The sequence below is a fragment of the Myotis daubentonii genome, chromosome 1 (assembly GCF_963259705.1).
Source record: "Myotis daubentonii chromosome 1, mMyoDau2.1, whole genome shotgun sequence".
Taxonomy (NCBI): Eukaryota; Metazoa; Chordata; class Mammalia; order Chiroptera; family Vespertilionidae; genus Myotis; species Myotis daubentonii.
In genome coordinates, this window is record NC_081840.1 from 138,150,707 (window position 1) to 138,178,330 (window position 27,624).

At 42.2% G+C, this 27,624-nt stretch overlaps 1 protein-coding gene across 1 annotated transcript; it reads right to left on the reverse strand.

Annotated features, from left to right (window-relative positions):
• Positions 1 to 1,208: 1,208 nt before the first annotated feature.
• Positions 1,209 to 26,861, reverse strand: LOC132235329 (uncharacterized protein C10orf67, mitochondrial-like). Its single transcript, XM_059697579.1, has 6 exons — positions 26,677 to 26,861; positions 12,762 to 12,882; positions 7,545 to 7,688; positions 6,734 to 6,808; positions 5,048 to 5,092; positions 1,209 to 1,274 (listed from the first exon to the last, which is right to left on the reverse strand). The coding sequence occupies exons 1-6, from the start codon at positions 26,859 to 26,861 to the stop codon at positions 1,209 to 1,211; spliced, it is 636 nt and encodes a 211-aa protein (XP_059553562.1).
• Positions 26,862 to 27,624: the final 763 nt, after the last annotated feature.

Sequence of the window (27,624 nt, forward strand, 5' to 3'; positions counted from 1 at the left end):
TACTGTCAAATAGGACACGTCCTTGTCTTCCTCCCATGTCCCTTCAGTTCGCCAAATATTCATCATCTGCCTTCCTCTCTCTCTAAAAGTCAATAAATGTATATATTTAAGATGCCAAGGGAGGGATATTTTAAGTGGAAGTAAAAAAAATAAAGTTTATCTGGAAGAATAAAAAAGCAAAGATATGCCCAGCTGGTGTGGCTCAGTGGCTGAGTTTCGACCTATGAACCAGGAGGTCACAATTTGATTCCTGGTCAGAGAACATGCCCAGGTTGTGGGCTCAATTTGCAGTAGGAAGCATGCAGGAGGCTGCCAATCAATGATTCTCTCTCCTTTTCCCTTCCTCTCTGAAATCAATAAAAAAATATATATTTTTAAAAAGCAAAGATATTTTTGAGAGACATAATGAAAAAAGACCTAAACTTATTTGATATTAAAATGTTATAATTCTAAAACAAAACATATTATAATTCTAAAAATATTAAATACAAAAATGCAATGGAGGGTCACAGCACTGCATAGATAATGTTAACGGAGAGCAACAGAATAGCACAAGTAGCCTTGAGATAAACCTTATTGTTGATATATGATGAGGAGACCGTTAGACTGAGGTGGTTCTAGTACCTTAGCAGCCTAACCAAGCCAAAGCCAGTAAAGGCCTTAAAGTTAAGAAGTGAAAAACTAAGGGCAACCAATCACAAACAGGCAGCTAGGCTTTTCCAAATAAGGTAAACACTCAAGCTCCTGCCAGAGTTCCCTTGCTTTGCTCGCACCTTTTCTCTGTAAGTCCTTCCCACAGCTCCTATTGGTGGAGCACTCCTAGCCACTTCTGCTGGGCACTGCCAGGTTCAAACAGCTTTGTGCTCAGTAAACTCTTAAAAATTTTAATATGCCCAACTCGACTTACCTTTAAAGATGAGAAAAACATCATAACTCAATAAAAAAAAAGGAAAAGATACTCACTGAGTGATGTTGGAAAACTGGTTATTAATTTGAAAGCTAGCAACATTCTCCCTGACTTTTACTCTTCCCGTCTTTCCAAGAGATTTTTATAAGCTCTTAAATCCCTTTATTAAATCCTTGTTTGAAATACCTAGAATATTTTCGGTTATCTTTTTTGAATCTAAACTGATACATTTCTAGAAAAATATTTTCTTTTATCTGTAAATGTAAATATTACAATACCACACAAGAAATTGCTTTTAAAGTTAAATGGATTTAGACACTTGCTCCAAAGCTGAAAAAATACGCGTACCTGTATCCTTAACAGGACTCTAGGGGGCAGCAGAGAGTTATTCACGCAATCAAAATTTACGTCTTTTTTTTTTTTAAACTTACCTTTATTGTTGAAAGTATTACAGGTGTCCCTGTTTTTCCCCATTGACCTCTTCTAGCCTGCACCCCAAAGTTACATCTTAACCAAAAGTGTCTACTTTGGTTGTTTTTTTCAATACTCTTCTGTTCTTTCTTATGACTAAGCCTTAATTAACAAACTGGGTGGCCAGGATTAGGGAGGTTGTCTGAGGTCATGCTAAAAAGCCAAAGCAAGGATTCAAATAATCACTTTCGTGTCATTAAACCAATTCTTAAAGTAGATAAACCAACTAACCACAACTAGTATACTGTTGGCTAGGCATACTTAACCAGCACATATTAGTATGAAAAACTGATGACTATAAAGTACTGAAATCATTTTAGGACTTTCTACTCCTATAAGTACAAAAAGTATATATAAAGAACCAAAGTCACTTACCCACATTCTTAGAACATTTGATTCACATTAGAAGTATATCAGTATTTCAGAAATTATTGAAGATAAAAGACTACGAAAGCATGTTCAAAAATTCATGGAACTCTGATTTACCCTCCCACTGTAAACAACAAAAATTCTGGGTAAGATAAGTAAAATGCGCCTAGAAGCTGCCAAAGTAAGGGATGCTAAGGCCAAAATTAAGTGGATGTAGAAATCCAGGGAAGTATCAACATTGACAGAAACTGGCCTTCGAGCATCACTAAACCAAGTAAATTTCAACTTTAGTTTACACCTCTTTACAGGCACAGAGAAGAAAAATTACCCAGGTCCTCCTCAGCATGTCAGCTCTAAGTAAGACTGAGACACCTAAGGGCCACCCTTTCGATGTAAAAACAAACTAGAAGTAACCACCTTGGATGCTGTACCCCTCCTACTCCACTGAAAGTGAAATTGCCTCTGTTGGAAACCTGGGTCCAAATATAGGGAGGGAAAAATCTCTTGAGTTTTATAAGCATAAGATGGCCCACACAGTTTTGTGGCCTAACTTCATTCCTCTGGGTGGTTTAAAATACCTCAGGTTGAGGATTAGCTTAAAACGGTTACAGATTCAGGAGTCTCACAAAGGCAAATATGAATATTCTCTAAACTATAACTCACTTCTATTCTAGGCCTCCAAGAAATTCCCACAAAAATATGAGTTCACAAAAATCATGAAACCCAAAAGTAAAAGACATATCATGAATGACAGCCAGCATTATCAGACCCTCAAAGATGGAAGTTATGAAAATTGTGAAACACAGAATATAAATCAAAAATATTTAAAAATGTTTTTAGAAATAACCACACTGAAATTATGAGCAAAGAATAAGAGCCATAAAAACAAAAATTAAACAACCAAGCATAGAGAGTCAAATAGAATTCCTAATCATAAAAAGCATAAGTGATATTTAAAAACTACATAAAAATGGATAAAATAGTAATAAAAAATATGGAGTGGGTTTTAAATATAGGACAGCAACAAGGCATATATTATTAAGCCTTTATTCCAACAAATTTTTGAGTTTAAATGAAACAGACAAGGCCCTGGACAAATGTCTCAGTATATCTAAATCAAAAGGAATAGAAAACCCAACTAGCCTTATAACCTTTAAGGAAATTGAATAAGTCCAAACTATGTCAATCAATCAATCTATCCAGGCCCAGCTGGCTCCTCTGGCAGAAAAATTTCTAATCTTACACAAATACTCCCAAGGAACAAAATGGGCATAACATTCCCAACTCATTTTGTGAAGCTGCCAGAACCCTGACAACAAACCCAATAAAGACAGGGGGGGGAGTGAGGTGACCTCACTAATAAATGTAGATTTAAAATATCCTAAGCAAAATATTAACACATTAAACTCAAAGTGTGTGTGTGTGTGTGTGTGTGTGTGTGTGTTTAAAGCCCTGGCCAGGTAGCTCAGTTGGTTAGAGCACTGTCCCCATACACAAAGGTTTTGGAGTCAGGGAACATACAATTATCAACCAATGAATACATAAATAAGTGGAAAACTGATGTTTCTCTCTCTCTCTCCCTCTCCTTTTTTCTCTCTCTCTAAAATCAATTTTAAAAATTAATAAAAAAGACATATTATGACTAAGTTGGGCTTATACCAAGAAAGGTTGATTTAACATTAAAAAAATAAATTGATTTCACCACATTATTAATTATAAATAGGTTAAGAAAAAAATCATATGGCCTCTTAGTAGATGCATAAAACTCAAATTTCATAAAACAGAAATGTAGTCATGATTTTCTTTAAAAGTCTCTTAGCAAAAGAAATAGCCAGGGAGTATCTACAGCAAGTATTATGCATAATGTTGAAACACTGTATTCATTCCCTGTAAGAGTAGATATAAAGTAAGTATGCTTGCTGTCATCACTTTTATGAAATTGCTGACATTTGACCTTTTTGGCTCCCAAAGTGTCAATATCATAAGGTTCGATAATAAAATGTGATAATAATGACAGATGTCTTAAGGGCACTTTATCATATCTGAAATCTGCAGTCAAGAGACAGAAAGCTACACACTTAAAAACTAAGATAGAATAACTAAGGGACAGGAAAAGATACCAACACCAAGGAGTACTATGAAGATGTGAAAGTGTCTATTTAACAAATGCTAATAATGGACTATCATGTGCCAGGCACTCTTTAAGTGCTCCACAAAGATCAATTCATTTCATCCTCAGAACAGGCCTATCAGGCAGGTACTTTTATGATTCTCATTTGACAGATAAGGAAACTGAAGTAGACAGAGTCAATACTTTGCCTGAGGTCACATAGCAATTAAGTGCAAGGTCAGGATTTGAACCCACGTGGTCTGACTCCAGAGTCCTTTTTCTAAAACTTACATCATGCTGTCAACCACAATGCTGTAACTGTTCTGCCAGAACCATTAGAGAATAATCTATCCAACAAATGTACTTAAGACACTGCTTGTTGGTGTGAATGTAAGGATACTGTTCCAACCATCTATTTCTGCATAACACATGTCCCCAAACCTATCAGCTTAAACAACTATTTATTATGTTCATGAACACTGTGGGTAAGGGGATTAGGGCAGGCACCGCAGGTGGCTTCTCTCTGCTTCATAATGTCGGGATGGGAAAAATGAATGGTTGGAGACTGGATGACTTAAAGCTGGACTCAGCTGGGCCTGTGCTCCCAGCACCCCCATGTAGACCCTCAAAATAGCTAGAGATTCTCACACCATGGCGGCTGGAATCAGAAAGGGGAATCCGGAGAGCAGACATTCCAAAGGTATACGAATGCATTGCAAGGCTTCTTGCAACCTGGCCTCCCAAGTCGTGCAGCCTCACTTCCTCCACGTTCTGCTGTTCTGCGCTTAGGACAAGTCACTGGGCCCAGCGGGATTCTGGGGAGGGGGTTATGCTCCACCTCTGGTGGGGGAGGAGCCAGGTAGCATTGCAGGAGAGCAGGTGCGGGAAGATAGTGTCGAAGCCATCTTTGGAAACACAGTTGGGCATAGGCTCAGAGAATGTTGACAGAGCAGTCTTCCACTCTGCCGACCTTAGCACATCCAAAGGAGTCATCTATACCACAAACGTATTTAAGAAATTGCTTGTTGGTGTGAATGTCTCAGTCCTTGGTTTTAGGTTGGCTGCATCAATTCCAAGCATCAGAAGGAGATGTAACAAGGTCACACAAAGGAAAAGGAAGGGTATTTCCTCCCATGAGTCTCCTTTAACTAGAGAAAACAACCTGCTCCCAAATGTCACAGCCAACTTACCTTCAGGTCCACGGACAACTGACTTTCTCCATGAGTGTACCATAGCTGAAAAGGAAGATGAGAAAGAAATGATCTAGCATTTTGCCTTGTACAGTAAGAAGGGCTTCTGCTAATTAAAAAAAAAAAAAAAGGGAGATTCAGAGTGCAGAATCTCAAAGGGAAGGGAGGGGAAGGAGGGGAGGGGGGATAAAGGTGATCATATATGCAAAGAACTGATATGCATATATGCATAACCCAGGGACACAGACAATAGAGTGGTGAAGGCCTGGGAGGGGGTTGGGGGTGGGGTGGGGGTAGGGATCAATGGGGGGAAAGGGGGGGACATATGTATTATTTTCAACAATAAAGATTTAAATAAATAAATACATAAATAAATAAATAAATAGAGGAGGGAAAATGACTGAGTGACCAGCATCTGCCACAAATATAGGCAACCGTCCATTCATTTTGCAATTCTTCTTAAGTTATTTAAGAGAAAATAGCCAGTTTATTACACATATACATATGGAAGTTCCATAAGAGTATGAGACCAGAGGGCAAATTGGGCAATCAAGGCCTATATGCCATTTTGAGCTGATTGCTAATTACATACCAGGCACACTGCTAAGAAGCAGGGCATAGCAGTGAGTAAGACAGACCACATCTGGCCCTCAGAAGGCTTACAGTCTGGCACAGAACAGAGATTTATAACAAGCAATTATATAATTAAACACAAATGTGTTGTGCTATGAGAAATGCACAATTTGCTGTAAATAAATGTTTCTTTATAGAATCCTATTGAAATGAAAGAAAAGATTAATAACTACCATAAGAGGTACAAGGTCTTTACTAAACCTAAAAAGTGATCATTGAAAATTATGATTTTTCCATTACGTAGGGGCGTGAAGCAGTCTGGCAGACAGTGTCCTTGACATTAGAAAAGTTACTCCATCAAGAGTCAGAGACTGTTCACTGGGATTTGCTATGGACCAATGAGCTCTCTCTTAAGACCATCTGACCTGCTTCTGTCCAACTGCGTGCTCACCACACAATCTGGATTACTCATCACCTGTCCAGGCACTTTGGATAACAGATTGGAATTCTCCAGTCTCTGAAAAGTTGTACCTGCTACCATAAAGTGTTGTTTTGTTAAATGTAATGTGAACATAAACAATCTTAGGCCTAATCCCTCTTCCGGAGCCTGAAAATTGAGAAAACAGATCTTTAAAGGTAAAAACTGGACAAGAAAAGGGGTTTCACGGAAAGTAACCTCACAGGGTGATCTAATCATAAATTCCTACCTGGGCAGGTCATAGCGGGTAGTCATGCCCCAGGCTTTTATAACTTAAGCAAGCTCTGTTCATTGTTTCTGTGCATTTAGGTTAATACACCTTTGAAGTAAACTTTAATCATCCTCAAGAAAGCACATAATCTTGTTAACTATCCTGCAATCCAATCCCCACCTTGCTTTTTCTCACCTCCAATAAATGCAATGAAGTTGCAAAACTGTTATGCTGCAGAGCATTTGAGATCTTACTTCCCTGGCATATGTCATCAGTTTTGCTCAAATAAACCCTTATAAAAACTATCTACAGGTGTGAACTTTTTTACATTGACATAACTCAGACTGGGAAGTCAAAGTGAGCCCCACTATATGCACTTCCAAGATATAAAGCTGGCCTTGCCCAGGACCGCCCTAAGACCTACCTTGTACATTCCTCGGACTACAGCTATGGCATCTGCCAACTGCTGATGGCAACATTTTCTTATTAATTCTTCATTCTGCAAACCAGAAATAAGTACAGGGAGCACCATTATGTATTTCCAAAAACAACTCTTACACCTACTAGGGAGGAGCTCAGTATAAAATCATTCAAATCATCACAGTCTCTTAAGAACTTCATTTTATTATTATTTCTTTTATGCTATAGCTCTTATAGCACATTCCATTTTTACTTCCACTTAACCAAAAGCAATAGCGTACCTCTGGATAATTTGAAGATTTTATTTCATTTTAGATATCAAAGTCTTTTTCGTGTTTTCCTATAACTGCTTTTAAAAGTAGTGAAATCTGTCCAGCCAGTATGGGTCAGCAGTTGAGTCTTGAACTAGGAAGCAAGAGGTCATGGGTTTGATTCCCTGTCAGAGCACATGTCAGGGATGCAGACTCTATGCCCAGTAGGGGGCGTGCAGGAGGCAGCTGAATGATGATGTGTCTCATCTCATGATGTTTCTATCTATCCCTCTCCCTTCCCCTCTCTCTAAAAATCAATAAAAACATATTTTTTAAAAGTAGTAAAATCTATTATCAATTCATATCCTCTTTTGCTCCTTCTACTTTTTGAATGAGACAAACTCATGTAAAAAAAATCTAGAGTCACTAATCCATAAACTACTTATTTTCTGATTAATCAAATAATTTAACCAGCTCTATTAGGATAACAATGAAAGATACCATCACTAATGAAACAAACAACAACGAAAAAAAAACACACAAAGGAAATTAGAGAAATTCTACCTGTTGATAATGTCTTTCGACTGTTAGGATCCTGTCATGTAGAACAGCAAAGAGATTGAAAGACTCCTCTTTAATACGGTCCTCAAACTTCAACTGAAGCAATTGTTTCAGGAACCCAAAATCTACCTGAAGGGATCTAATAATCTAAAAATAGAAAAACATAATTATTGTAGGGAGTAAAGGATTGTGACGCCATGCCTGGTTCTGGGCATATAACCTGGGTACCTGGTCAGGGGATTGTCCTGCCTTTTAAGATTATCTGTCAAAAACTCTTTATATTGGGAATTCCAATTAATCTACTAAGGAATAAGGGAGAAGAGGTTCCTAGTGTTATAACATAATAAGAGACTAGGAAAATTCTGGGACAAGTGGAATAGGGAAACGAAGATAATTAAACAGCAGTTTGCAGCCACCTAGTAAATCCTATCTTCCCTAAACCAAGGATACTTCTTCCCAACCAGAGGGTTAAGTCACCCTATTCAGGAAAACTCAATAACAGAAACCCAATTAAGTGCCATCTGCCAACCACACCCAAGGACAAACAAATTAAGAGAATAAATTTCCTACTGATACAACAGCATAAAGCTGACGAATATTCTATTGGTCCACCCCTAGGGCCTCCCCTAAAAGCTCAGCCTTTAAAACCCCTGAAAATGAAGGTCCCAGCGTGCTCTCTCTCAGGGGGAACACTGTGCCATTCCTTCTCCCTCTCCTTCTCCTACAAGCATGTATCTCCTAAACTCCAAGGGATCCAACAAGACTTGAAATCAGGGGAGCAATGGGCAGCAGCAGCTCATCCCACGCTAGCCCCCTGAACCTGTCTCCAAGGCCCCCTTTTCTCAGACTTCCCAGCGAGTCAAGGCAGCCCAGCCTAGGCTCTCCCATAGCTTCTTCTATGCTCTTCCTTCTTTCACTGTCTTAAGTATATTTTTTGCTGTGGTCAGTAAATTCATGCTTGCTTTTCTATACTTTGTCCCTTGATTGAAATCTTTCCTTCAAGAAGATGAGCACCGCCCTAGCCAGTTTTGCTCAGTGGATAGAGCTGCGGACTGAAGGGTCCTCAGTTGTAGGCTCAATCCCTGGCTCTGGTCCTGTTCTGGGCGCTTGTGGGAGGCAACCAATCGATGTGTCTCCCTCACATCCATGTTTCTCTCTCTCTCTGTCTTTCTCTTTCACTCTCTCTAAAAAAATCAATGGAAAAATAGCCTTGGGTGAGGATTAACAGAAAAATAAAAAGACTAGAACCAAGGCCTCCTTGTCCCACTAGGTAACACTAGTAATTTACTCTCATACAGAATAAAGTGCAATGATCCTCTGTCGTAACCCAAAGGTATAATTCTCAAGATGTGATTTTTGGATCAGAAAAGATGGGCAAAATCCACATTTGTTATGAATCCACTAGCCAACCACTTAAATATATATCCAGTATATTGATTAGTTTCCATTTGGGTTTTGTTGGTGGTGTTGTTTGGGTTTTTTATTGTTAATCCTCACCCGAGGATATTGTTTCCATTGATTTCGTTTTTAGAGAGAGTGGAAAGAGGAGAGACACACAAAGAGAAACATCAATTGGTTGCTTCCTGCCCTGATGGGGCCAGGGATTGAACCTGTAACCCAGGTATGTGACTGAGGGAAGGGGGGGGGGGGGGCGGATGATGCTCTTACCACTGGGCAAAACCGGCTATGGCTAATTATGATATGTGATCACCAAAACACAATGTATTTTTGTTTTCCACAGTCCATTTAAAATATATTCCTAGGTCATCTGCCCCTGAATGAAAACTTTAGGCAATTCCATGACTGTTTGTTTATCCTTAGGAATAGAAAGTCCTACCATCACCCAAATCACAGCCTCAAAGTAGCTTTTGGGATATGACCACTATGAGTTAACATGACCACTTCAACTTCACTCATAGAGAAGGCTTCTCCCTGTACTCCAAGCTAAAGACAGTCATTGGCAGCTGCCTGTCTTCAAGGAAAAGAGTGTGATTCACTCTTGAGCTCTCCCTCACCTCTCCTCCCACACTCAGCTGCTGTGTCTCCAACATGGACAAGGCAGAAGGAATAAAGAAGCAGGGCTACTCCTTCCTGGTGGGGTGGCTGGCAGGTCACCAGGACTGGCAGGTAGGGGGAACTAACTTTCCTTCCCTTGGGCACTGACATAGCTTCTCTAGAGATTCCCATGGCCAGGACCCTCTTTCCTGTGGATGCAGGTTGACCTAAGCAAACGCTTCTCTACTCTGGTGATCATTGCTACTACTCCTTCAGCTCCTATGAATCTGGAGTTCTCCTTTCCCCTCTCCTGCTATTGGGTGTCCTCTGTCCTTCTAGATCACTCTTCTGGATAGGACCCAGAATGACCCCACATTAGCTAACCTCTCTCTCTCTCTCTCTCTCTCTCTCTCTCTCTCTCTCTCTCTTATAGACCACATATGGTCCATGGAAAATAGTCACACATCCCTCACCTCAACCACTCTGAAGTGTAGACTGATCGCAACTTAGCCATGCCATCTTCTTGTCACAGCCCACTTTAACTTCCTTACACACGGAGCAAGCACAATAGCAGCAAACACTTCAAGTTCCATTGAAGCCTGCCTTACTCGCTGTCAGCTGAGGAAGATCACCTCTGTTACCCTCTCCCTCACAAAGATCACAGCAGTAGTGGTTTCTTAAGAAAACACTTCAACAAGTTTTCCCCTTCACCTCCTGATCCCCTTTTTTATTGCCCTTGATCTGATTCAAGAGCTAAGAGTCACTGATCTTATGTGCAACACTTCCTTTGTAACCTCTACAAATGGGGTCTAACTCACACTCACTTTGGAATGTGACACCTGGTACTAGCATCTTGGGAAGAATCTCATTTAAGCATCCTCATACTCTGTGCAAGGTGTCATTTTACAGGTGAGGATATCAAGGCTTTGAGAGGTTAAGTGACTAACTAGTCTAACTTTATGTGGCCAGTAAGTGGGAGGCCCAGATTTGGACAGACACTGACTCGTATTCCTTTCTCTTTATATCATGCTGTCAACTTATATACAGCATTTGGTCTGGCCCTGCCAAGGCATTAGGGGTGAGTTAATGAAATGCTTGGCCAAATACAGCAGGCTAATTTTTAAGTTGATAATTTTGTATGACCCGCAAATGATGTTATAAATATCCAAATGGTCCATGGCAGAAAAAAGATTCCCCACAGCTGTTATAAAGGGTACTATGTTGAGGAATCATTAAAAATATATCCTAGAGCAAGTGAAGTCTTAAGAAACTCCTTAAATTGCAGGAACAAGTCGAGATGACTTTGTCTTAAAAATCAGCCCAGGTGTGCTCTCCTGAATAATAAATTTAATTAAGAAATAAGTTAAAAAAACAAACAAACAAACAAAAAAAACCAGCCCTTATAGACTACTTGTTCTGAAGAATGGAGGCACAGGGGTCCGGGTGTGGTCAGTCAAACTGCTGCTGAACCACAGACTCCCATGGAGACTATAAACTCAGATACAATATGACCAAAACACAACCAACAACTCGAAGATGCTGGGAAATGAAAAGGAAGGGGTGGGCAGGAGGAGGAGGAAGAAGTGAAGTGGCAGACAGTGCATGTGAACTGTGTCTTTAAGAAGGTGCCCGAAAGCTGCCACACAACATTTCCATCTCAATTCTACTGATCAGAACTTAGTCGTCTGGACATCCCTAGTTGCAAAAGAATACAGTTATAAACTTTCCTGAAGGCATTAAAAACGACAACAAATTGGTATTATATAGGAAAAGGGACAGCCTTGGAAATTACTAGTGGGAGTGCAAATAGGTGCAATCTCTATGCAGGACAGTTTGGCAATATCCTTACAACGACTAATGCATACATCCTCTGACTCAGAAATTCCACTTTTAAGAATTTACACCACATGTCTGGCCAGCGTGGCTTAGTGCTTGAGCATCGATACCTATGAACCAGGAGGTCATGGTTTGATTCCTGGTCAGGGCATATGACGGGATTGCAGGCCCAATCCCCAGTGTGGGGTGTGCAGGAGGTAGCTGATCAATGATTCTCTCTCATCATTGATACTTCTATCTCTCCTTATCTCTTCCTCTCTGAAATCAATGAAAACATAGTTTTTAAAATGTCCATGCCCTAGCTGGTTTGGATCAGTGGGTAGAGCATCAGCCTATAGGCTGAAGGGTCCCCGGTTCGATTCCAGTCAAAGGCACATGCCAGGGAGGCAGCCGATTAGTGATTCTCTCTCATCATTGATGTTCCTATCTCTCTCTCCCTTCATCTTTCTGAAATCAATAAAAATATATTTTTAAAAAATGTCCATCAATAGGGGAATAGCTAAATAAATTATGCATTTTATAATATGATGTACTTGTGAAATATGCAATGATTTTCAAGTTCTATTGTTAAGTGAAAAAACAGAAACAAAATACATGAGTATTTATAGTAGTAGTATGCTACCCCATGTAACAGTGTTATTGACTAGCGATTTTAATATTAACTCTTGATGTCTGATATATATGAAATGTTTTATTTCTCTTTTTTTGTTTGTTGGTTTTTAATATATTTTTATTGATTTCAGAGAGGAAGGGAGAGAGAGAGAGAGATAGAAACATCAGTGATGAGAGAGAATCATTAATCGGCTGCCTCCTGCAGGCCCCCTACTGGGGACCGAGCCCACAACCTCCCAGGCATGTGCCCTTGGCTGGAATGGAACCCGGGACCCTTCAGTCTCCAGGCTGATGCTCTATCCACTGAGCCAAACCCGCTAGGGCAAATGGTTTCTTTCCTTACAATCAAAAAAAGGTCCCCCCCCAAAATGCGTCCAAAGGAACTATTTGACAAAACTGTATGTTGGGTAACACAGTTATTCATTATATTGTTCTCTACCTTCTACAATTTTTAAAAAGTATTATACATAGCAAATGTTCACAGATGTAAAAAGAATTCCAGAGAGAGTAACAAAACATCTCATTAATATATATATATATATATATATATATATATATATATATATATATATATATATACACAACATGAATATGACATAAATATAAGTTGTGGTTCATATCGATAATTTTTAAAAGCACAGTTGTCATCTAACTCAGTTTGTAAAAGATGCTAATATTTTTAAATTTTGATCATTTCAATTCTGTCAAGGAAAGAGACCTAAAGGCAATGAATTCTTTTAAAAATTATCCCAGAAGTTTCAAATTAATCCCGATTACCTTCACTAGTTTTTGTGTAGATGAGCATAGCTCATTTAATGGCAAAATTTCACTGGAATCCGTTTGAGTAGCACGGTCTGTGCTGAAAAAGCCAACTTTCAAATCATCTGATATGTTAAGTCTGGAAAAAAAAAGAATATTAAATGTGTTTTATGTAGTAGATATTTTCTTAAAATATATATTAGTGAGTATATTTTTGTGTAAATCATATTATGTTTTAAAGATTCAAAGGGGTTGATAAAGTGAGGAAACCTCTGAATTATCTGTTGATAATTTGAGGTTTTCACCAAGACTCTGCTGGATTACCCAATTTTTTGGACTGTGGCATTTTGCTCCACTGATACTCATTTCCATTTTCTGAGATACTGTTATAATCATAATTAGCTAATTTATTAATATTTATAAAAGGAAGAGAGCAAAGGGGAGGCTAGACATTATAAACATGGCCCTCTGGGTAGCTTCACCAGGAAGCTGCAGCTTCACGCTCCCCAGGGAAACCCAGGTCCACTCCCTGCAGATCACTGGGGAAAGGGATCCAACAAAGGTGCTTGTCTGTCTGCCTAGCTTGAGGAACAATGAATTGGCTGGACCCCATCAGAAGTGCATAAAAACTAGTTAAAATCTCCAGACAAAGAGTTCTCTCTCTCTTGCCTTGGTTCTTGTTCTTGCTTGCTCTGTGACCTGCACTTGCCCATGTGTTCACCCATGCTTCCTCCATAGCCATGTGGCCTTATGCAACCACATGACCCAGGGCCATGCGGACTCCACCCACAGGATGCTGCACGGGACTGGACTTTAATATGGAGCAGAAACTATGGGCAGTGGCCTTTTCCCGCCCTGCTAAAGACACAGTTGGACTTTCTCCATGGTAAGAGGGACTGAGATAGGACCTTGGAGGGGAACCCCCTTAACTTTACATCATCAGTAGAGCTTTACATGAAACCCATCCTCTTGTGGCAGCCTCGGGACATTATTTTATTTGTGGCACTCTAAGAACTCCACTTCCACCGATAACAATTTCAATTTATAAGCCCCACTTTAGTATACCATCTACTGTTTTGTGTGTGCTACCACTTGAAGCCATTATAAATTATGCACAGGAATATCAAGTGAAAATACTGTACGACAGTGATTCTGTGGTTTGAGGACCCCTGGGGCTCCAAGACACTCAGAGAATCCACAAGGTCAAAATTATTATCATAAAAACATTAAGATTTTCTTCCACTTCCATTCTCTCACAAGTGATGAATGGAGTTTCCCAGGCTACAGGTTATGTGACTGCATGGCGGACTGAATGAGAATTCAGCTATCTTTCCTTAAGCTAAATATTGAAAAGACTTGCAAAAATGTTTCAAAAAAAAGTGACACTAGTTTCATTAAAGTCTTGTTTTGAAAAATACATGTTTTCCTTTAAAAATACTTATATTAACATAGAATTGACTTATCATTATTTTAAATAAATTTCTCCTTTTAGATGTGTAATATGATTACTGAATAGAGAGAACCTAAATTAAGGCTCTTTGAGGTCCCTAATAATTTATAAGACCATAAAGAGGTCCTGAAACCGAAACTTTGAGAGCTGCTTCTTTGCAATGATCATGTAACTGTACTGTATTTAATTTTCAAACTCAATTCTTAAAAAATCTGAGCAGGGCAGGAGCAAGTATTTGTACACTCCTCCTACAGAGCTTTAACAACAGGCATCTCAAACAGTAACCAGAAGGCCAATATTCTGGATGCAACCTCTCTTTTCGAGGTTGATCAAACTTACCACAGCTATCAGTTTCTAAAATGTCAGCTAGCCCTGCCAGTGTGGCTCAGTAGTTGAGCATCAGCTTATGAATCAGGAGGCCAGGTTTTGATTTCTGGTCAGGGCACATATCTTGTTGTGGGCTTGATCCCCAGTGTGGGGCATACAGGAGGCAGCCAATCAATGATTCTCTCTCATCATTGATGTTTCTATCTCTCTCTCACTCTCCCTCTCTGAAATCAATAAAAATGTATTAAAAAATAAAATAAAATGTCAGCTAAAAAATAAATCAATAAACGCCCAGTAGAATTATCAGACTTTCAGTGCCAGCTCCGAAGACAGGATGTCTGTGCTTCTGTCCTACACAGGGATAAGAGGGAAGAGGTTTCCTGTGTGACTCTGGACATTGCCACATGTGGAAATGATGCCAAGAACTGCCACGGTCATCTAGAGGGTACAGCCAGTGGGGCAATGCCAGGGCATAGATGAGTTGTTTTAAAAAGATGGAAATAGCTGTAACCGGTTTGGCTCAGTGGATAGAGCGTCGGCCTGGGAACTGAAGGGTCCCAGGTTTGATTCCGGTCAAGGGCATGTACCTTGGTTGTGGGCACATCCCTAGTAGGGGGTGTGCAGGAGGCAGCTGATCGATGTTTCTCTCTCATCAATGTTTCTAACTCTCTATCCCTCTCCCTTCCTCTCTGTAAAAAATCAATAAAATATATTAAAAAAATAAAAAATAAAAAGATGGAAATAATTTTGACTGTTAACTTTGTTTAGCTATTGACTCAACTCTCTCTGTAAAAATCAATAAAAATATATCCTTAGGTGAGAAATATATATATATATACATACATATATATATATATATATATACATACATATATATATATATATATATATATATATATATATATTCCCCAAATATGTATACACACATTTTGAATGCTTATAAAGGCAGTGTTTATTAAAATACATTTCACTTTCAAAATTGAGCTCTCAGCTGTTGCAGAATGTATACATTTTGGGGGACACCTGTATACGTAATGATGCTAGACCTCATCAACAGTATCATCTGGGCAAAGGGGGAGCATCAGTAATGTACCTCTTAATGTCAATGAAAATTTCTAGTGTTTTTCCACAGAAAACTGTATTTTAGATTTGGTTTAATTCATTGCAGGGGCCTGTGTTTTTCTCAATAACAGTGCTGTTGGGAGAGGAAATCTTGGACCCTGAGTGTGCCTGCGCATTCTTTCTGGCCATGCCAAGAATGCAAAGCCCTGGTGTGCTTTCCGCAGCCATTCTCCAGAGTTGTGTGCACAGTGAGGAGATGACATTTTTCTTCTGCAAAACAAAGTGTCTATGGTGTCAGGGATGGAGCTCAACAACATGGTCTTCCCCTTTCCAAGGCAGGCCTGGCTGAGGCAAGCATTAAGTGTCTGATTAGTCAACAGCAAAGATCAGTGCTAAGTCCCTACTAAGTCCCCAATATGGTAGTATTAACCAGTGAGGTGTGTGTGTGTGTGTCTGGGTGTGTGTGTGCAGGAGTGGAGGAGGGGGAGGGTACCCAGCCACCTGGTGGCAGGTTGATTCCTGGACCCACATTATAGGTCTAGGAATCAAAGAGCAGAAGTGGAAGTGACTTCTCTTGCCAATACACCTCATAACCTACTCCTGGAATTGTTGCTTTCTGTCCCAACATCTTTGTGATCTGCTAGCTGGGAAGTCTTCATTCTCAAGGGGAGAATGCTCCCTCCCCAGAAACACTTAACCAAAGGCAGAGAAAGTGGTGGCTCTAAGGGCTGATGTGAGTGCTTCCTGTTACCAAGGGGCACGTGGGTGACTGGTAGACAGCGACGTCAGGGACACAATGTTTGGAGCCCAGGAGAGGCTCTGGAATGCCTCCAATCATTTCCATGCTGAAGGGGAACAGAATGTGCTGCCCCCAAAATATAACTCTTGGGCATAGCTCTTGGGCATTATCTTGCGCTGGTTGTTTTTGAAACAGCAGGCACAGGGGGAGCTCTGCTAACTGAGCAGAAGTTGCCCTTTTGCAAGGGACATTTGCATTTATAAGACAATCTCAATCTGCAAGGGTATCTCTAGGTACAAAGTAGAACAGGGTGATTCAATATCTAGAAACTCACCAATAAAAAAGGCTCAGGCTCAAATCTGCATAACAACCACACCTAATTACCTCCCAAAATTGGCTCCCGGCTTCCCCCAACATCTGCTTTAGTCTTTAGCCATCAATGGAATTGAAGGTGTTGACTTGGACTATTTTCGGGAATTACTTAGTTTTCCTGGGTATTGCCCATGTATACAGAAGGTATATATGTTTTTAATTTTTTTTCAAACTATAGGAACAAACTGGCTGAGCAACTTACAGCAGATACAGGTCACCTTTCTAGAGACAGCATCTGGGCCTCAGTTGTATTTCAGCTCCAGGCCCAGAAAAGCAGCAAAACCTGGCATGTGACACCAGGACCAGCTGCAAGGACTAACCACCCCCTGCCTGGACACTGACCAATCAGTGGAGACCACAATCCAGAAGAAACACACCTAGAAAACGGATGAATATTCTGCTGAAACCCTCCCCTAAGACCTCCCATAAGATCCCCACCAGCTGGAAAGAGATAAAAGCCTCAAGACAAAGTACCCAGCAAGTGCTCTCCCTCTGGGGAGCAGCCCACGCCCTTCCCTTTTTCCTCTTCCCTCTCTTCTTCCCTCACAGGCACACATCTCCTCCCTCTGAGAATCCCCAGGAGACTTGCAAAGAGGCGAACAATGGTCAGCGGCTAGTCCCAGGCTAATCCCCTGAACCTGTCCCTAAGACTGCCCAGGGAGGCAGGGCAGCCCGCCTAGGCTCTCCTGTTGCTTGCTCCATGCTAAACAATCCCTTGTTTTGTTGTCCCCAGTTTTAATAAACTTTCTCTCATAGTCACCTGGACTCATGTTGTGAAATTTTTTCTGCACAAAGTCAGGAACCCGCACACTACCAGCCCTGTAGACAGACCCACTCAGGGCTGGGTCCTCTGTTCGGTAACACTCTTTCAAGAGGTCTTAATTTCAGCCTTTTGGGGTCACAACTACATTCTGCATTTGCAACTACAATACTGTGTAAGTCTTCTTTTACCATCTTACTTTTATTTATTTATTTGTTGTTGCTTTTTTGTTGTTTTTGTTTACTCCTTCTGCCTATTTTTAGATGGAGCAGCCTGCACTGCCTTCCATGTCACATCAAAATGACTATCGCTTGGAGCCCTGCTGCTCGGGGAAGACTCCAGAAAAGTCCTCACGAACCAACAAAAGGTGGGCTGGAAGGTGCTCATGTTTTTGCACTGAGATGTGTCTTCCATGTCTTTAAAAAAAAGTTTTTTTAAGAAAAAATGTTAAAAGGATCAAGAAGAAAAACAAGTTACATGTATACATATATGTACATGTACGTGTGCATGCACATACACAAATACTCAAAAATGGGATCAATTCTAACTGCCTTCTTTCACTTAATATCTGATCTTGACTATCCTCCAGTGTCACTAAATAAATGTCAAGTACATCTGTCTCATTAGTTTCATAAAAAAGTAGTCAATAAAACTAGAATCCGATGCTGCACATTGCTCTAAACATTCTCATGTCTGCGTGCCTGTAATCCTCATCCCAGACCTTTGAGGTAAATTCCATTATCTTCAGCCCCAATAAATATTGATTACTTTTAATAATTATTTATTGTTGAAAGTATTACATATGTCCCTTTTTTTCCCCCTTTGACCCCCTCCCGTCCACCCTCACCCTTTACTTCCTTTTACTAGTTAAAAATCCTCGTTAATGGCCGAAACCAGTTTGGCTCGGTGGATGGAGCATCGGCCTGCGGACTGAAAGGTCCCAGGTTCGATTCCGGTCAAGCGCATGTACCTGGGTTGCGGGCACATCCCCAGTAGGAGATGTGCAGGAGGCAGCTGATCGATGTTTCTCTCCCATCGATGTTTCTAACTCTCTATCTCTCTCCCTTCCTCTCTTTAAAAAATCAATAACATATATTTAAAAAAAAATCCTCGTTAATGTTTAGTATAGAAAAGGAAATATTCTGTGTTCAAATACTGGTGAGGTTTTGCCTCCTCTCTGGACCCTGAGTGCTGCTACATCACTATAATAAACATGGGCGGGGGTACCACTGCAGATGCAATGTGTATACTAACAAACAGCCACCTCAGCTGTCCCTGCTTCTTTTTATCCAAGTGCTGCACCTTTCACAGAGCTCTGTGATTCACCTTCCTGCCTATGAGTGCAACCCTCCGCCTCCGCGGTGCCAAATAGCATCTTTTTACTATTCAACTTGTTTGTTTTTTGTTTTTGACAGTATGTTTATTAAAGTTGGGGACAGTGAAACAAGCAAGGGTTTAGGATAGAAGCAGCAAGGAGAGAGCACCTAGGTGGGGCGGCTTTGGCTCTAGAAACGTTCTGGGGAAAAGTGAGCCAAGGTGGGGCTGCTGTCAACTCACTAGAAAGTCAGAGAAAAGGGGGCCTCGGAGACAGGTTCCGGGGACTAGCCCAGATGAGTTGTGGCTGTCCATTGCTGCCCTGGGTGCAAGTCTCATGGGGACTTGCATGAGTTCAGGAGAAAGAAAATTCACTGGAAAAGGAGATTCAAGTGGCCATGCCCCTAGGAGGACTCACTCAACTTCATTTTTTATTAAGCTTGAATGTGTGTGTTCTTTCTTTTCTGTCCTTTATAAGCAAAAAATCTGTTGTGGGCAGTAGGTACATGAAATGTGGGTAGTTAATGTTACAAATATATAATCTTATATAACAATTATATCTCAAAAAAGCTTGAAAACAATATAAGTACAAAAAACTCCCAAAATATTTTCAGGATATGATTTTAAAATGTGAAACAATGTTTTCAGTTATTCCTTCTGGTGCCATCTACACTAATAAAAGAGAAAAATGGTAATTGGCGTACGACGATACCCTTTTCATTGGCTAATCAGGGCTATATGCAAATTAACTGCCAACTAAGATTGGCAGTTAACTGCCAACTAAGATTGGCAGTTAACTGCCAACAAGATGGTGGTTAATTTGCATATGTAGGCACAATGCAGGGAGGCGAAAGGGAAAGCAGGAAGAAGCCCCCTGCCACTGACAGTGATTGGAAACCCAGGGGGGGAGCTAAGAGCTGGGGGGAAGGGCAAAGGCGGCCCTGGGGCCGCCTTTGCCCTGCCACTCAGCCATGATCGGAGAATCAGGCGCCTTTGCCACCCTGGCCAGTGATAGCAGGAAGTAGGGGTGGAGCCAGCAATGGGAGCTGGACACGGTCGAAGCTGGCAGTCCCGGGAGCTAGGGGTCCCTTGCCTGGGCCTAAAGCGGAGCCCACGATCGCGGGGCCGCTGCAGCTGCGGGTCCCCGCTGCCCGAGCCGGACACCTCAGCCAGAGGCGTTAGGCCTGGGCAGGGGCGGAGCCTGCAACCGCGGGGAGCTGGGGGTCCCCTGCCCAGGCCTGACACCTCTGCCGGAGGCCTCAGGCCTGGTCAAGGGGCCGATCAGGTGATCAGAGGGTGATGGGGGTCTACGCCTCTGGCTGAGGCATCAGGCCTGGGCAGGGGGCAGAGCCAGCAATCGGAGGGGTCTGGGGGTCCCCTGCCCAGGCCTGACACCTAGTCAGAGGCATCAGGCCTGGGCAAGGGGCCGATCCTGCGATTGGAGGGTGATGGGTGTCAACACTGAGGGCTCCCAGTATGTGAGAGGGGGCAGGCTGGGCTGAGGGACACTCTCCCCCCCCCACACACACACACCCAGTGCACGAATTTCGTGCACCAGGCCCCTAGTAATACTATAATGCTAGAATACAATATTTTAAAGTTAAGTCCAAAAATTTTACAGATACCTCCTCAAGCATCTAAAATAATATTAGTGCCTATTTATTGAGTACTTAACTTGTTCAATATGCTTTATTAAGATATATGCATCAATGCACACATTTTCCCCGCAGTTTATCCTCCCAATTTAAGAGAGATATTAACTTTCTTGCTTTGAAGATAAGGAAACTGAGGCTCAAAGAAAGTAAATAAGTCATCTAACATTATAAGCCTGGAGTGACAGGTTCCTAATCTCCATACCTAGTGAGAACAAATCTGTAGCTCTAAGGTCCCTTGAGTCCTAACTTACTATATGATTGATTCAGAAAGATATGGCTCATTCAGAATCTAAGTGAAACATGAAGCGTCATTTTTCAGTTTCCCATTAAATCCCAATGTCTCTAATTATAGATGACAGCCCTGCTGCCTAGAATTAAAACCCACATCACAACAAATTTAGTAAGTGCTTCCTACACAGTTTTTATTTATAATCTCAGTGATTTAATTTCTAAATAATAGCTTGGCTGTTATGCATAAAATACAGTCTTGGAAAAATAACGATTATCATTTTTTAATAAACTAGATACAAAATTAATGTGTTTATTATTGAAAACAGATCAATGAATATTTACTAATAGACTGACATGACACTTCTCACGGAATCCTAGAAACTTCTAGCCTAATAAATACTCATTAATGAATGAGTCAAAGAAAATGGCATCAGTGTAATCACAGAACTAGCTCAAAATGGTCCTATCTGTTTAATATGATACTGAGTTACTTTTCAGAGACAACAGACCAACCGAAACCAAAGCTTGTGCAGAGGAGAGAACTTTCATCTCCAGCTGCTGCACCAGGAACCTCTCCCGGAAAAGAAAGGCCAGGCACAAACCAGAACCTGAACACCAGAACCCTTTCTGAAGTGAAGGGTCCATTGTGCAAGGAGATCCAGTGCTGACGCCCTTTTAACAAAAAACTTGCCCCACCAGCACTTCCGCATATATATTCCTCCAACCCCTTAAAAGCCCATAACGCAGTCCAATGAGCAAGATGGAGTTGAGGTACTATTAAGTCTCCCATGTTCTCAGTTAGCACTTTCTCAATCAATAAATCGTTCCTTACTCCACGCTCTGGTGTTCTGAGTTTTGGCCTTTTCTTATTTTTATTTATTTCAGAGAGGAAGGGAGAGGGAGAGAGAGATAGAAACATCAATGGTGAGAGAAAATCATTTATCAGCTGCCTCCTGCACACCCCCTACTGGAGATCGAGCCTGCAACCCAGGTAGGTGTCCTTGACAGAAATTGAACCCAGGACCCTTCCCAAGTTGATATTACTCCCAAGTTGATATAGCCAGTCTAGACCTCTTTTTTGAACTTTAGAAGAGTAGTGGATGACACCCAAAATATGCCTTTTTTTTTTTAACTAATTATTTTGAGAAATTGCATACACAGGAGAAGCTCTGAAAACAGCAGAGGTTGCCCTTTTGTAAGAGAAATTTACATATATAAAGGAAATCTCCAGTTTAAGGGTCTCCTCTGTACCAGGAAGAGAAGAATGACTGGATCACAGGAAGGGGGCCTTATCAATGGAGAAGGCACTGACCTAAATCTGCAAGACGAACCTCAGTGTATTACACTTTCCCTGCTAACCTCCCATGACACCTTGTTTTTAAGTCTTCTAAAATTTTTATTACTATCCATTACTATTGTTATTATTATTCAATACATTAATTGTTAACATGCATTCCACAGGGGACAGCCAAAGCTAGACCCTGAAACAAACTGTTGAAATTTTTCTTTTATGTTTACATTAATTCATTAATCTGGGCCTTTGGCTAGAGTTATAAGATTGATTATTTTCCTTTTTTGTAAATAATTCTTTATTGTTGAAGGTATTACATGTGTCCTCCTTTTCCCCCCACTGATCCCCTCTAGCCTCCCCACCAACCACACCACCACCCCCGCACCACTCCCCCCCTGCCCCCAACCCCCATAACATCTTCTTTTGTCTTTAGCTGGGCTGGGCTGAGTTTTGGTTTTTGAAGCATCAGGCACACAAACTTGGGTTAGGTACCATTAGGTGTGCTAAATTAGGTGTGGAAATGGCATTTAAGGTGGTGGCTTTAGCTATTTCAGGGAATTACTTAGTTTTGCTAGGCATCTTCCATGAATACAGGAAATATATATGTTATTAAACTTGTTTTTCTCGTGTTAATCTGCCTTTTATTATGGGGTATAGATAGTGGAGGATGTTCAGCCAAGATCCTAAAAGAGTCAATAAATATTATTTCCTCTCCTACATCCCATTTTCCCCATTTCAGCCCGTATCCTCATTATAATCAAAACAGCAACCAGAGAAATCCTGCTGAGAGATTAGTTACATCACCCTGGTGGCTGTGCATCAGGCATTGAGTCCTGCCTGAGAGGTCACTGGTTCAATTCCCAGTCAGGGCACATGCCTGGGTTTCCGGCTTGATCCCTTGTAGGGAGCGTATAGGAGGCAGCCAATCAATATTTCTCTCTCCATTCTTCTCTCTCTAAAAGTAATCAAAACATATGTTTTTTTTAAAAAATGAAAGATTAGTCAGATTATGTAATTCCTCTGCTCCAATCCCCATCATGACCTCCCATTTGTGAAAGTGTGATTTAAAATAAATAGATATTTTGGTCTTTGTGCCTCACAGCTCCCAAAACCCTTGTAATTTCCTAAACAACAGAGCAATGGGGACATATTTTGTTACAATATTTGGTCTTTGGTCCTCAGTTCCTAAATAGCTTCAGTATGGAAAAGGTGAATGGGGTTTTTTTGTCATTCATAACAAACTCTTTTTAACAACATCTGAGTCTGTTAGTGAGGTGACTTTTAGAAAGGCCTTAAGGATGGGGGCAATTATCAGAGGAACCAGCCACTTTTAGAGGGTTGGACCTTTCAATCCCGCTCCCACTCCCACCTCCAGAAAGGAGATAGAAGATGAATTAATCACCAAAAGAGAATGATTTCCTAAATCTTGCCTACATAATGAAGCGTCCATAAAATCCCTAATGTACAGGGTTTAGAGAGCTTAGAGAGCTTACAGGTTGATGAACAAGAACATATCCATGCTCTAACCAGTTTGACTCAGAGACTAGAGCATTGGCCTGTGGACAGAAGGGTCCCAGGTTCAATTTCGGTCAAGAGCACATGCCCAGATTGTGGGTTCAATCTCCAGTAGGGGGCATGCAGGAGGCAGCCAATTGAATCTCTCTCATCTTTCATGTTTCTATCTCTCCCTCTCCCTTCCTCTCTGAAATCAATATAAATATATTTTGGAAAAATTAAAAAAAATAATGTGTCCATGCGCAGAGAGGGTTGTACACCTTAAACTCCACAGGGACAGAAGCTCCTGTGCCAGAGAACCTTCTGGACCTCACCCTATGTGTCTCTTCATCTGGCTATTCATATGTATCCTTTAATATTCTTTGTAATAAGCAAATAACCTAGTAAGGAAACTTGTTTCCTGATTTATGTGAGCTGTTCTAGCACGTTAATCAAACCTATGGAAGGGGTTTTGGAAACTTCCAATTTATAGCTGGAGGTCAGAAGCATAGATGACAACCTGGACTTGCAATTGGCATCTGAAGACGAAGAAGAAAGGCAGTCCTGTGGGACTGAGCCCCTAACCGGTGGTATCTGATGCTACCTCCAGGTAGCCAGTGTCAGAAATGAGTTAAACTGTAGAACACCCAGTCAGAGTCCACTGAGAATTTGGAGAATTGCTTGGTGGTATTGAAAAAACACATTGTATTGTTACTGTTATAATTGGCTTGTTAGTATTGACTAGAAGCTCGTTGCACAAAGATTCGGGCAATAGGCCTTCTTTTCACTGGCTGCCGGCACCGGTTTTCCTCCAGCACCCGCGCCCCAGGCCTTTGGTCCCCTGTGGTCGCAGTGAGGCGTGGCTTCTCTGCTGCAAATTAACGGCCATCTTTGGTGGGTTAATTTGCATAGTCGCTCTGATTGCCTGGTGGGTGTAGTGGAATGACACCAATTTGCATGTTTCTCTTTTATTAGTTTAGATAGGAAAGGAGCAAAAGAAGAGCCAGATATTATAAGCATGGCCATCAGGGCAGCTTTACTAGGAAGCTGCAACTTTGCACTCCCCAGGAAACCACTCCTCCATGCCCTGCAGATCCCTGGGGGGAGGGGTCCAACAAAGGAAAGATGAACACACAAGCAGTAAAGTTGGGGTGAGGTAGGGAAAATACTTGCCTGTCAGTCTAGCCTGGAACAAAGAAAATTGACTAGAAGGGGTGGAGCCACTGCAGGCACATGGAATTTGAGGAAGTTAAACTCCTCAGACAAAAAAAAACGTGCTCTCTCTTGGCCCTCTCTTGTTCCTCTGGCTTTGCTCCTGTTTCCTTGCACTTGCCCATGTTCCCTCAATAGCCATGTGGCCCTAGAAACCCCACATGGAATGGGCTGTAGCTGGGAACACAAGCTCAGGTAGCCTGATGCTAGACTAGACTGTACAAATACGGAACAGAAACTCTGGGCAACAGTTCTAATCCTCGCTCTGCTGAAGACACACTGGACTTCTTCCATGGTGGGACGGAGGGAGAGGGGACCTTGGAAACTCAAGGATCTAATTCCATGCAAATAAATACCACCCATTGTCCTGTGCAAGTCTCAGAAAATCCCTTTTCTCCTGACATCACAAGAAGCCCATTTCCACCGGCAACTGGTGGGACACAGAGAGCTCCCGACTGAAAACAGAATCATCTCATTCAAAGTCAAAGCTGAAGTCCTTTCAGTAATCTAGGTTCCACACCTAGTAATCTGGTACCATCTTCTTACCTCTGACCTCATTGCCACTGCTCTCCCCTCTCACTCTGCTCCAGCCACACTGACCTCCTTGATGGTCCTGGAATACCAGGCCCACTCCTTTCCACTTCCTGTACTCTGTCGGGAACACTCTGTCCCAATATAGCCGCATGGTTCCCTTTCAAGCCAGCAGTCTTCACCTCATTCTCATCTCAGCCAAATCTTCCTTGATCACGTATCTAAGGTTACAGTCTACACACAATTCCCTCTGCTCTCTCCTGCTGTTTCTTCTTTAGCAGTTACCACTATTATCTAACTTACTTATTATATAGTTTGCTTGTTTTCCATTGGTTTCCTGTAAACTTTACAAAGGCAGGTCTTTTGTCCATGGGTAGACTGCGGTCTCCCAGTGCCTGACTCTGCCTTAATCCTAGAATTGCAGTCAATACTGGAGCCTAGCTCCCTCACACGCTCATACCAGGCACTAGCACCGTGTCCCTAGCACTGTGAGTGAAGAGAAATGAACATGGGCCTCAGTGGTTCCTTTGTTCCGGCAACATGCACTCACTGAGCACCTGGCAATGTCCGTCTGTTCACAGAGCCCAGCCGGTGCCTCTGTGGGAGAACTACCCACCACAGAATGCCAGGGAGTCCAGGGCAGGAAGTCCTTCCTGTCAGTAAACAGCTGGAACAGGTTAGACTGTGTGCCCAGGGTGCTTACCACGCACTGCCACCTATTTGTGCCTTTCGCAACCACCAATAAACCAGGTCCTGTGTGTAGCCTGATTCATCTTAACAAGCGCACTCACTAATACAGCTGAGCTGGGAAGACTGACCTGTGGCGTGTTTGTTCTCTCTCTCTCTCTCTCTCTCTCTCTCTCTCTCTCTCTCTCTCTCTCTCTCTCTCTCCTTTAGTGAGAGGGGCTAGGCCATCTGACACCATGTAGCCCTTGTCTTAGAGAACTTTAAGTATTCCCACAGAGGCTAACCTATGGCTGGCCACCTGCCAATTTTAAAGATTTAAAAAATATATATATTTTCCCCAGCAACATCAGCTCTGCATTATCCAAATAAACAAAACTGGAGGAGAGGAGGCAAAGAAGTGTGAAGGATAAAAACTATAAAAAGGATCAAAGAATAACAGATGGTGCTATGTATATGGTGCTCTTCTAAACACGTTAACCAGGTGGACTCATTACATGTTCGCCACGAACCAGAAAGCGGGCCCTATTGATCATCATCAGGGCGGTGTTCCCATGGGGTGGTCGAGGCACAGAGAAGTAATCGGCCCAACTCAAGGGCCCTGTAAGAGGGTCGTCCGGGCTGAAGCCAGGCAGTCTGGCTCCACAGCCCGCGCCCTCGGTGTACAGTAATAGATTTAAGAAATCAAAACACAGCCCGAAGGCGTGCAGCGCGGGCGGGGCGGCGGCGGAGCCGGGGCCGCGGGCCGCGGCGGGCGGGACCCGGCGGAGGGAAGGAGGCGCCGCGGGGGCGCTGCAGCCCGCGCCGTCACCTGGGGATGAGCTGGCATTGTTCAATCGCGAACTCGAGGTTTTCCAGGCTCCTCCAGCACTTCTCGCTCTCGGACGGGTCCTCCCAGTTCTCCATCGGAGCCTGGGAGTTTGCCGCTCCGTGGTGCGCCTCCTGCGAGATTCCCGCCTGTGGGTCTGGGAGTCCAGAACCTGCGTCCGTTGCCATGGCGACTCCTAGGGAACCGAGCGGCTCGGGAATTGTTGGGCCGGGGACGCGGCGGTTCGTGGAGGGTGCCGCTGGGCGGCCGTTGGAGTCTCCTCCGTGCCACTTCCGCTGCCGCCACACTCAGGGCTTCCCAACAGGCGCTGTCTTCCTTGGACGCCCAGGAGCCAGGCCGGCGCCGAAACAGCGCCAGGAGCTGGACTCTAATCTCACCTCCCCCAGCTCTCCGTGCCTTCTCTTCCCCTAAGGCCCTGAGCGCTGCCTGCTGCGAGGCACGCGCACTTAGGAGTGAGGCGGTTGGATTCCTGCTGTCTTTCTGCACCTGTAGTTCGGTGACCCTTGCTTTCCCGGCCTCTGCCCTAGGCTGAGGTCACCCTCAGGGAGGGTGGAAAGTAGTGCACCCATCTAGTAAGGATGCGCAAGCCAGAGCGAGCCCTGGGCTCTCAGAGCAAGGCCATCACAAGAAGGAAGCAGGAGGTCTGCTGAATTGCCTACACTTGCCACTTGACCACAGACATAAGTGTCTGTGGACAAAAAAAAATTTATTTGCAAAGATTAAATAGGCCTACATTCCTAAAAATGAAGGTTGGAACTAAGATGTTAGGTTTTAAGCAGTACCCTGCAGTGTGTAATTCATTTTTTTTTTTTTTACTGTTTCTACAATAAGAGAAATTTTTTAAATGGAAAACTATTGTCCAGCCTTTGTTTTATTTTTTATTTTTTTTTTTTTGTTGATTTCAGAGAGGAAGGGAGAGGGAGAGATAGA

Coding starts and splice junctions, on each gene's coding strand:
- LOC132235329 (XM_059697579.1), bottom strand. CDS start 26,861: ATGGCAACGGACGCAGGTTCTGGACTCCCAGACCCACAGGCGGGAATC. Junction 6,809..7,544: donor TCGAAAGACATTATCAACAG/GTAGAATTTCTC, acceptor TCTGGTTTGCAG/AATGAAGAATTAATAAGAAA. Junction 1,275..5,047: donor AGTTGTCCGTGGACCTGAAG/GTAAGTTGGCTG, acceptor GCTGCCCCCTAG/AGTCCTGTTAAGGATACAGG.